Genomic DNA, 11,803 nt, shown 5'->3' on the forward strand with positions numbered 1-11,803 from the left:
GTTTTGACAGAGCCGAGCCTTGTGAATGCCCTCTGTAATGAACAAACAGCTGCTGTGTCTGTCAGATGTTTACTGTGCGCAAAATATACTGAGACAAAGCGTGCACTGGGCAGAGTCGGTGAGACGCTTCCTCTGCCTCATTTCTGTGAGGCGGGAAGAACCCCTCGAGGGAAATAATTCTCGACCGAAAGGAGTTTGTTAGGACTTTAGGTGTGAATGAGGGATTTGGCTGTAAAGTCGCTGTGCTCCCGTCCTCCTAATAGAAAGGCAGGACGGCGAGACCGACAGCGCGCATAAGTCACTCACTCTCTTAGCCGACGTCAGGGCTAGGAGGAGCGCTGTTTTCAGGGATAGCATCTTGAGAAAGATTTGGGCTATCGGCTCGAAAGGGGGACCCACCAGAGCGCGCAACACCAGAGGTAAATCCCACTGTGGAGCTAGAGAGCGCACGACAGGTTTCTGTTGTCTGACTCCCTTTAAAAGTAGTAGAAGGGGCTCTCGCACCTTGGATAGTGCGCACCACCGCAGGGGGCAGACCTAACCTTTCCAAGCACTCCCGTTCAGCGGCCAGGCCCACAGTTGTTGGCTTATTACCGGGAGGTGGAGGATCGCACCGTCCAGCTGTGACAGTGCGTCTCTGCGCCATGGGAGCTGCCACAGTTTCCCCACCAGCAGCTGCACCATGATCAGGAACCAAGACGCGCTCGTGCGTTCTGGTGCCACCAGAATAACCGCTAGGTTCTCCTCCTGAACGCGCCCTAAGAGGCGAGAAATCAGAGGAACTGGGGGAAACACATAAAGGAGAGCCCTGGGCCACGGCCGGTGAGAGAAGGCATCCACTCCCAGTGGAGGATTGTCTCGTGCGTTCATAGAGAACCACAGTGCGCATTGCGCATTCTCTCGTGATATGTGTGACATCGCTCTCCCGAGGGGAACTCCTGTCGACAGGACATGGGGGGTTTTCCAGTACTCCAATTAATTAATTTATATTTGTATTTATTGCCGCACAGACGTTTCGGGCAAGACGCCCTTCTTCAATGTGCTTTTTAGGCAAGCAAACTGAATCGGTCACTCGCAGAGTAGAGAACAAGGAAAGGCAGGAAAGAAAATCTTCAGACTGCGCATGCGCGAGAGGGATAAACCCAATAGCGACAGCTCTTAGAGGGCGAAGCCTATACAAAATAGAACAGGTGAAACCCATTAGTCTTTGATCAGTTGTCACAGCCCCCACAGAAAACCACAACCCAAGTTCACCACAATACAAAATCACTACATGGTATTTGAGGTATTTGATTATGTTGATCAGTGGCTCTGAAGTGAACTATGTATCCACAGCATAGCCATCGTTGGCATAAGTGTTGGGCCTGTTCCGAGAGACTTCAGAGGACCTCCTAAAGATCCCACAGCAGATCAGTCTGTAAAGAGCTACCAGGGGAATGGGAGCTACAGGCAGCGCAGAGAGGAAGACAATGATAGCAAACACCCAGTCTGGGTAAGGCGTCACTTCTGTTTTGGGGAAATCCACCTGATGGAGATATTTAATAAGAATAAACAATTACTAAAGACATTACACATGTATTTACCAACACACAGGGTTGATGTAACAATATCTTGTGCTTTGGGAGACCTCCCATGTTGAAACTGATTGGGTCAGGCTATAGCATTAGGACTGCTGACACACTAGCTCTACTGCAAATTTCTTTCCAAATTTAGGTAATGGTGACACAGGAAACTATCACGTCTTTATCCTTAGTCTTTACTTCAAAGCATTATGAGTTGTAGCCTGAGAAGAGTCAAATCAGTTAACCTGAACAACTGATAGTTACGCATGGTAACTGCCAACTAGCACATAAGCTTGTGAAATGCCTCCACAAACCTAGTGAGCGAGCCTCTGTTTAGACAGGGGCTTGCAGGCCAATATGTCCCCATGGCACATAAATGACTGCTGTGTGCATCTCAGCATAGCTGTGCACATAGCATGCCATTGCATGCACCTGGCACAGACGATGCAATCTCTCGTCATTCTTCCCAGCATGGGGAGGAGGATAGAATTAAAGTAAATGGCTGCATATCAGATCGGACCCTTCAGGCACAGATGGACGGAACAGAAACGCACCCGGTGTAGCTGAGCCGTAACAGTTTCTGAATCTCCTGTGAGAGAGTGCTTATGCTCTCCGGTGAGGACATGAGCAATGGCTGGCGGGACACAGTGAAACTGGAGTGCATAGCCCAGTCGATGCGTTTTGACCATCCATTCTCTTAGAACACAGCAGTTCCACCATTCCTGCTAAAACTCCATCCAGGGGTGGGCACGGAGGTGTGGAGCGGAGGCTAGAAAGCGCTCGTACATTACATTGGCCCTCTCCACCACTGAATGACCCAGTGGCAGATCGGCTCATGGGGGCCCAACTCGAAAGGGCCGGTGAAAAACTGCCCAATTGGAGGTGCTGGGGACAGAGGGGGGCATGGCTAACGATAGCTGACTGGAGAATGGCGGTCTTGCCTCTGCTCTATGGTACTCCTGGTACTTGGAAGATGTCACTGGGGGAGGACTGCTGTCTCCCGGCTGTGACCTCCAGGCACAGAGGCGAAAGACACCAGGGGTAGATGGCATTTGAGCTGTGCTCTCTCTCTCTCTCTCAGGAGTTCCTCCTTGTCTTTATGTCTCCAACATAACATTAACATCCATAACATTACATCCAATAATTTCTAACTTTGCTAGTGATCTAAACAACAGACTAATAGGGCGAGTGACCCTGCTGGCTTTAAATTAAACTATTATAGGCTTATAAAGTCTTAAAGTCTTACATAGTTAGGGTTCCATGCAGGATAGGTGGGGTGCTTCTGTGACTGGACAGCAACATAGGCTAGGAAGACAACTAGCAACATCAGAGGACTAATAAACACCCAGCAGACCTTCCAGAAGATGTTGGGTTTTCTCCCTGTCATGAAGTGGATGTCCTCACTGAAACTATAGAGCAGAAATGATCACAATACAAACTGCATTCAGTCATTTCTTTAGTCAAAAGAGGGCAACAGAGCAGAGAACACAACAGGAAAACCAGCATTACCGTCTCAGTCCGTAGACATAGACCACCCCAACGACCTCAAAGAAGCCGATGATGAGCAAAGGAGCAGAGCCCACATAGGAATTAAAGACTTCCAACCAGTAGTTCCCCGAACCCAGGGTGAAGATCAGAGACCCCAGGAGGCATATCAAGCAAACTAATGCTGAAATAGAGAGAGTGAAGGTTTGCAGTATAAATACAGGGAGTCCTTACAGGTTGATAGAGATAGGGTATCCAGATGTAGAGGTAAACACAAGCAGATACTATGTGCACATGTGTGTTTGATCCCATGTACACATAGTACATGCACATGTTTGATTGATGTGTTTGATCCCAACATGTTCTTGTTGGGATCAATCACAGGACTTATGTTTCTGACAAAGGGGATTCTGACAAAAAAGGGAGCATTTTGAATCTATCTTTTTTGTTGTGAATTGGCCTTGCCTTTCTACAATTTAATAATCTGACACACACACAGAAAGCTACAATATATAATATGATATATACTAAAAAATACTAAAAAATATATATATACTGCCATTTCCCTCAAAGTATGTTGTGTATCTTATTTTCAAATTAAAAAACACTGCCTTCTGTTTGCGTCAGCGTAACAAAACTAGCTGTCTAGCTAGATAACTTGCTAACCTTAAAATGTTTCATTATAATCTACTGTATATCATAACACATTCTACATGGGGGGCTATATCAAGAGCACTACTGAATGCAAAACTAGTTTCAAGATTCTTGGAAATCTGTGCTCACAAACTGTCTGTCTTCCTCAACAGTATTGCAAGCATTTTTATGCACCTCACATATTTGGACAAAATGTACCAAGAGACCACTACTAACTGGTACCTCTGAAGAGCTCCTTGGGTATCCACTTGGGTGCCATGTTTAGTTCCTGGAGGGCATTGAGGACTCCTTCCAAGGTTCCAAACATAGTTGAGAGACCCAAGCTGAAGAGCATGGCGAAGAACAGTACAGCCCATACCTGAGAGCCTGGCATCTCTATCACCGCCTCAGTGAACACAATAAATGCCAGGCCAGTACCTGATGCACTCTGAGGGATGAAGATGAAAGAGAAAGAGTGAGAATAAAATAATGAGAAAGCATGAAAATACAGATGCCAAAACAGCTCCTGACATACCTTACAGGAGGAGGGAAAAGTTGGAGCGGAAAAGAATAAGTGAATATACTGGTAGTCCTGTCAACAGGATGCCTCATTGCTAATTTTGATTGTTTCACTTTCCTACTGTTTGCTGCATATTGTGGCACCGCTGCACGAAAACTAACCTGGTGACCTCTGAGATGCTGTATCCGGACCAGCCGGAAACGGCACTTGGGGTAACAGGTGCAAACAAGACTGAGAAGAAGATCCAACGGAGCCCAACTGGAACCCATGCCCAGGTGAGACTGGTCCGTAAACCCCAGCCTGAACAGTGCCGTCCCCTGATTAACAGATTCCCTCTGCTGTTTTTCTTGTGGGAACCAGGGTTACCTGTCATGGAACTGCCTGATGTCTGGCCTCAACCTCAAACCAAGAAACAGGTAAAGACGTTCCTTGGCCTAATTGGATATTACCAGCATCCCTAACATTGCCATCGTTGCAGCTCCATTGCGCGACTTGACATGGAAGAGCCTACCCAATCAGTTGAAGCGGTCAACTGAAGCGGACAAGGCATTCAATTCCCTGCACAAATGCTTCTGTGGGGATCTGGTTCTGCTGACTCCAGAATTCTCTAAGTCCTTGTCCTCCAAATGCTTCTGAGGTGGGTACTGGGGCTGTGTTATGTAGGTGCAAGATGGCGCAGAGCCCACCATCAGCTACATTAGCCATAAGTCGCTTAGCCCATATTTGCTAAGGAGGAAGTTTACAGTGGTCACAGATCAAGCGCCACTGAATTGGATGTCTCTTAAGGAGAAAATGAACCGTATAATCCGGTGGCTCCTTGTGTTACAGGACCACAATATCCAGCCTAAACTGAAACTTTTGAATATTCCCAAAGTAGAATACAGTGTACAAAATTAGTTAATCAGATATTTTCTAAAGTTACAATACCTGGTCGAGGAAAGTTTGCAGATTGCAGTGCCTCAGGTTCAAACTGGAGACCTCATCTGGAAATGTCCCATTCAGGTATTCAAACCAATGATCATAGTTGTCCACTGTTATGTTCTGGTCTGAAACCTCAAAATGGTTGGTCAGAGCCAAGATGTTGCTGCAGATAATAAAGCAATATATATCGGTTTATAATTCATGAGGCAAAACAGCAGCTAGGGATTAGGTTGAAATATTACATTCACATACCTGTCAAGACAGGTAATGTAGTTGGAGTTTGCTTTAAACCCAAGGATGGAAAAGACAGAGATGGAGGCATAGAGGGATGTAGCACTGTTCACCAGCCCGACCACAACTGCATCCCTCTCACATTCATTACTGATAGACAAAATGTGAAAGAGAAAAAAGGTTTTCATTTACACAGTATTATATTTTACATTTTAAGCAGTGCTTTGAGACACAAAGCCACTTACAACACACACTTACCTAAAATAGATTTGAACAAATGAAGTGAAGAACAAATGAAATGAAAATATTTTTTACTAGAAGTTAATACAATTTCATTGATCATAGTGGGATTGTGAAAACTGTCCCCATTGGACACTAACTTTGGAGGATTGTAACTGGCGAAAACGATGAGGCATCCAAAGCCTATACCGGTAGAGAAGAAGATCTGGGTGGCAGCATCCATCCACACCTGGGGGTTCTTCAGAGTCTCCCACTGAGGGAGAAATGACAATGTCATATGAAGTGAGTGAAAGAGATAATACTAATACTAATGCTATTATTACAAATAATAATAAACTACCCACTACTGCTGCTACTACTGTTATAACTACTACCACTACTACTACTACTACTGTAACTACTACCACTGCTACTAATAATAATAATGATTATTATTATTATCATTGTTATCATTATTATTATACATGTTTCCCTATTTTTTCTTTCTGAGGTCTGTGGCAATACTAATACTAATAAAATGGATGACAGTAGTTACCTCAGGAGTGAAGAGGTAGACCAGTCCATCAGTGGCTCCAGGTAGAGTGAGGGCACGCACCAGGAAAATAGTCAATACCAGGTAAGGAAACATAACTGTCACATAGACAGCCTGGAGAAATGTAAATGGGACATCATAAAAACTAGGTATATCCTTATGTGACTATTTTGACTAATCTCAGATGTGAAAGAGTACACAACAGCAATATCATCTTGGTTTTAACCTTTTGTGTGAGCTTGGGACAATTAGGTGACCATGTCATGATTTGAGCCTGGGTATTGACCTGTTACTTATAACCACCTCTACACCACCCACCTTTCCAATGGTCTCGATGCCTCTGATCAAGCAGATGTAGACCACACACCAGGCGGTGGCCAGACAAACGACCATCCACCACTGCAGGGAGCCGCTGATCTCGATGTCAGGTGTGATGTTCAGGGTCTCACGGTACCAGAAGTAGTTCACTGGAGTGCTCACCACACACTCCTTGTTATAGGCTGTAATGTAATGGAGAAGGGATGAGACAAATGGTAGCTGTATGGGCATCAATTGGTTATGGGAATGTGGCACTTACTATACCTTAGCTTAAAGGATAACGCCGGTGTTTTTTAATGCATTGCTTACCGTCAACAAATCCTATGAAAATAACAAAATCAGCAACGATTTTGTTTTGCCAGCAAATCTCCTCCATGTAGCCGGTGCCCAATGAAGCCATGTCCCAGCAGCCATAGAACTCCATTGTATTAAAAAAACAATTAAAAACACGTCACAGAGCCATGCTGTTGCTCTGGGCAACATATTTCATCATCACGATGCACCGGGCCAGCCGACTTTTTCCTCAAACAACTTAATAAGCCCACTGTAAACACTGCGATCTCAGGAAAGTAGTTCCGTAGCACCGAAAATAGTCCCCGGCATAATGAAGAATTTGTTCCCATTTGAATTTGATTTGGTAATAACTACAACAGTCTGACTTTTTGTGGTAACAGTTAGCGATTTTTAAAATTGAAACTATTTCTTTGTGAGCTGTATTTCAAGGTTTTTAGCTTAAAATTGGAACCAATTACTTCCGGGTTGACGGCTAAAAACGGTACGTGGGAAGTCAGAAAGTAACGGGAGTAGAGCAAACGCATTGTTGATTTTGTTATTTTAATAGAATTTGTTGACGGTAAGCAATGCATTAAAAAACACCGGCCTTATCCTTTAAGTGAATCCAAATTTGACCTGTTTTAATCATGATAATAGAGAGCAACAATCAAATAAAAGTCGGCAGAAATCTATCTAAAAAAAAGAATCGAACATGACTATTATTATTATTCCATTTAATAAAATTTACTATTACATTTTTCTCAGATGAAAATGTTAACTTTTCAGGGATTAAAAAGACCAGATTTATTTTTAGATTGATGACCATGTATTTTTGAAAGTACACAATTGGTTTTGAAGCGATTTCATAAGATCAAGGTTCAGAGATTTTTTTCAACTGACAGACTAATTCTTCAATTCAAGTAAAAACATGAAAATCCTCAAAATTGGAGATACAGCAAAAACTTCAGCACAATTCATAAATACATTTTATTGAAATATATTTTATGCATTTTGAATATAGATCAGGAGGTTCCTCTGAAGTTCTGGTGAGGTTCCTGTTTCTACCTACCAGTGTGGTTATCATTAAGTGGGCATTGACTCCAGGGCAGGGGGTCCTGGAAGGAGTTGAAGAGGTACCAGAGGACCCAGGCCACAAGGGTGTTGAAGAACAACCCCACCAAGAAGTTAACCACCAAGGCGGCTATGCCTAAACACAGAGAGTTCCATTATTTTAACTTCTTTATGTAATATTAGGACAATATTGAAAGTATTAGGGCATTCTAAGAACCCTTTTTTAAATGATTTGCGCTATTTTCTTTTTTACAAAAGCACAAATAAAATAAGTAATATATCTGACAAAGTGCCGCATGGAATTATGAGATACTACAAGCAATGATTAACAATAAATAATATGTATATGCAACCTGCACAGTCGTTCACAGTATTTTCAATCAACATATTCATTCAGCTACATTCCCACACAGTATATCCCTCTGTCTTTCAAATACACTCTGATCCTTTAACCTCCAAATTGATACGTGTAGCATCAATAAATACATTACCACAAAATGACCACACTAACATTAGTATTAGACCTTAGTATAATTACGGTAAACAAACAACCATTGCCGATTTGATAGGAAATCTACTGGATTGCTTCATGGAACAAAGGGATACTGCTTTATGGCACAAAATGTTTTATTTAGCTGGGAAGAGGGCCACTGTTCTTCCAGCGCAAACGGAGCAAGTGGCAGCATCCTCATTGCAACAGGAAGTAACAGGGTTTATTTAATTTTGAGAAACACTAGCATTAAAGGTCCCATATTCTACACTTTCCAGTGTTTTATTTTATGTCTTGAGGTCCATTCAAAGCTGTTTGTGTGGTGTCATGTACCAAAAACACTCTCAATCCATTTTACACGTTCATTTTCCAGCATCTCTCTGAGCCTTACCAAGAACAGGCTGTTTCTGTCACTGTGTCTTTAAGGCTCATTAATATTTACAACCCCTCTGTTCTGATTGGCTAACCGTTTCAAGAGTGAAACGTGAAACACCACAGCCCGGCAGCTGCAGACAGCGACAGGTAGGGAAAACTCTCCGGTAATAAACAATGACAACCGCTCAACTGCTTTGAAAAAAACACTTTGTTAAACTATTATTTCTTACAAATATGATAATGAGCGAACCTTTGTGACGCCACAAAGTTACATAAGTCCAAACGGCTCGTTTAGAGGCTCGGTTTTCTAATATGGATTGTGTGGATTTAGTTGGCGACCGTACTCCTTTATAATCAAAGAGGCAAGGGGAATCCTGTTTTACACAATATGGGACCTTTAACAATACCACTAGTGTGAAATAGAGGCTACCAATCATCTCAACCATGGTCTTATTTGTTTACGATAATTCTACCAAGGTATCACAATTAATTTGTCAGTGATATATTAAAGTTTAAAAATGCTACATGTAGCACGTTTAAACATACTCACATCCAAATGTTCATCCCCTTGCCCCCCCAGGTGCTTATACAAATACACACAATCATTTTGTTGTCATTGTTATTTATATCTACCTACCGACTCCACCCAGAAATGGTGAGATGGTGTCCCAGACACCGATGCTGCCCATGCGGAGCCTCTGTCCTATAGCCAGCTCCAGGTAGAGCAGGGGAAGACCCTCAAACACCAGTGCTATCAGGTAGGGGATGAGGAACGCACCTGAAGAGAGGAGGGGGTAGATGGTTACAGCACAGTTAGGCACCAGCCAGGATTCTTTGGAAAGAGTAGGTTATCCATGAGGTTATCTTGTCAGTGGCGATGAGGGAGCTCTAGCAGGTTGTTATACAGCTTTTAATGATATCAATACCCCACTCTCTTCTGGCATTGTGCCCTCTACCTTTAAAGCAGCCATGATTAAACCTGTGCTTAAAAAACCTAACCCTGATCCTGATGTCCTTAATAATTACAGGCTGATTTCAAATCTTCCCTTTTTTTCTAAAGTCCTGGAAAGAATAGTAGCTACCCAATTAACTGATTATCTCTGCAGCAATGGACTATTTGAACCGTTACATTCTGGCTTCAGGTCATTTCATAGCACTGACACCGCACTCACAAAGGTGGTAAATAACCTACTGCTTACCTCAGAGTCCAATTCTTCCTCAGTTTAGTTCTACTCGATTTAAGGTGCGGCCTTCGATACAGTTGATCACAATATACTTCTACTCTCATGGTTTAAGTCTTATCAGATACAATGCACAGTGTTTCAACAATATAATCTCTGAATGCTCCAAAGTTTATTTTGGCATACCACAAAGTTTAGTGCTAGACCCATTGCTATTCTCTATTTACATGCTACCTCTTGGCAAAATTATTCATAATTGTCATGTCAATTTTCACTGCTATGCCGACAGTACTCAAATCGCCATGCCTATCAAGCCTAATGACTCTTCGCAACTTGCAAAACTAGAAGCATGCTTATCTACAGTAAAAAAATGTCATTAAATTTCCTGCTACTAAATGACAAGAAAACAGAGATGTTAGTTGTTGGCTCAAAAACACAAAGATCTTGTTTCGCAGACATCACTTTAAAGTTTGGGGATTGTCTAATTAGCTTGGAGAAACATGGGTCCTGCCGAGTTGTCTGACAGACAGTGGTGGGGGCCAATTTTACACACGAGTGTGATGCAATGACAAATGCATGTATGGGACTGCCATAAACCAGATTTGCCTTGAATGTCGTAATCTCACTGTTTTCGTGAAGCAGTGGATGGCGCATGTGTACAAGCATCAGTAAATGGAAAAAAAGTCTCCTTTGAAACAAACTTTAACAGTCCATGTTGTTAACAATTCAGCGGTTTTCATAAATATGTAATGCAAATGATTGTATGTATGTCAGAACTTTTTATAGACGACTCCCCATTCAAAGAGATAGGAGTCTTGTCTTGACGGTCATACTGCCCGGGGACGACTTTCCTTAACCCTCCTATTATTGTTAAAATTAACAGACATCTTTTATGTTTGGGATCAAATTGACCCCACCCATGTAAACATACAAAAAATGATTGTAATTGAAAGTGTTACCCAAGTTTACACTTCAGAACATCAGCAAGTAACACATAGCAGTTAGTCAATAATGGAAAAAACACCAATAAAAAGTAAATTAGTCACCAAAATAGTCTTTCAAAGAGCTGTGACAGGACCTCGTTGGCTGAAAATCTTCAGGTGAGATAAAAAAAACTCAATATAATTGACCGTCTTTAGAGCCCTAAAGCATGGGAATGTTTTTTAAAGATCAAAAATTGCATGGGAAAGTTCCCTCAGTTATCAGTGAAAACAAAGAGAAAGAAAATATGTAATACCAGAGAAAATATAAAGGTTTTACTTTATATTTTCTCTGGTTTTATAAGGCTTTTGTGTTTGAGGTCAAAATGACCCCAAACAACACTGTTGTATACAAAATGTGTGCAGGACCTTGAAAACGTATCATCATGTTAAATTTTATATTTACCAGTTTTCCCCATGAAATTAGGAAAAGTCATCGAGTATCAAGCTGAAAAAATAATGTTAATCATGTTTTTAGAGACGTTAAATGCTGAATGGGCCCAATATGCCCAAACATAATAGGATTGTTAAAGAGACTTTGATCCATAAAAACCATAAACCATAGACAGCATCTCACCTCCTCCATGGATCTGGCAGAAGTAGGGAAAACGCCACACATTGCCCACTCCCACAGCATATCCAATGCAGGACAACAGGTACTGGGCCTTGTTGGCCCACTTGGGCCTCTCTTCTCTCCTTGAGCCCCCTAAATCTGCCATCCTCAGCTTCAGTTGGATCGATGTTGGTGTTATCTAGCTTCTAGAGATGTACTACAGAGATTTGCCTTTGTGATTGAATGGCTCTAACACAGTGGAAATATACCAAGGAAAGCGTACCAGGAATTAGTTTAATGGATAACTTAGTGGTGACGTGCTGTTGCAATGCAGCCTAGAGGTTTAGGAGCCACCAAGAAACATTCAGTTCTCAATCAAGCAAACTTTAATGGCAGACAAGAGTGAGAATACAAAAGTGAATATTAAGTTATTGTCAA

The 11,803-nt window shown here is 42.2% G+C and overlaps 1 protein-coding gene across 1 annotated transcript; it reads right to left on the reverse strand.

Annotated features, from left to right (window-relative positions):
• Window positions 1-1,321: 1,321 nt before the first annotated feature.
• On the reverse strand, window positions 1,322-11,531 carry LOC139908230 (sodium-dependent neutral amino acid transporter B(0)AT3-like). Its single transcript, XM_071894845.2, has 12 exons — window positions 11,390-11,531; window positions 9,289-9,429; window positions 7,785-7,922; window positions 6,443-6,624; window positions 6,128-6,238; window positions 5,733-5,845; window positions 5,374-5,502; window positions 5,128-5,284; window positions 3,924-4,128; window positions 3,072-3,231; window positions 2,809-2,971; window positions 1,322-1,525 (listed from the first exon to the last, which is right to left on the reverse strand). The coding sequence occupies exons 1-12, from the start codon at window positions 11,529-11,531 to the stop codon at window positions 1,322-1,324; spliced, it is 1,845 nt and encodes a 614-aa protein (XP_071750946.2).
• Window positions 11,532-11,803: the final 272 nt, after the last annotated feature.

Source organism: Centroberyx gerrardi, chromosome 19 (assembly GCF_048128805.1).
Source record: "Centroberyx gerrardi isolate f3 chromosome 19, fCenGer3.hap1.cur.20231027, whole genome shotgun sequence".
Classification (NCBI taxonomy): Eukaryota; Metazoa; Chordata; class Actinopteri; order Beryciformes; family Berycidae; genus Centroberyx; species Centroberyx gerrardi.

What these genes read in the sequence shown, in the direction of transcription:
- LOC139908230 (XM_071894845.2), bottom strand. Translation starts at nt 11,531, where the DNA reads ATGGCAGATTTAGGGGGCTCAAGGAGAGAAGAGAGGCCCAAGTGGGCC. An exon ending in ACCATTTCTGGGTGGAGTCG is followed by an intron (nt 7,923 to 9,288) that starts GTAGGTAGATAT and finishes CTCTGTGTTTAG; the next exon opens with GCATAGCCGCCTTGGTGGTT. An exon ending in GCCAGTTACAATCCTCCAAA is followed by an intron (nt 5,503 to 5,732) that starts GTTAGTGTCCAA and finishes TTTGTCTATCAG; the next exon opens with TAATGAATGTGAGAGGGATG.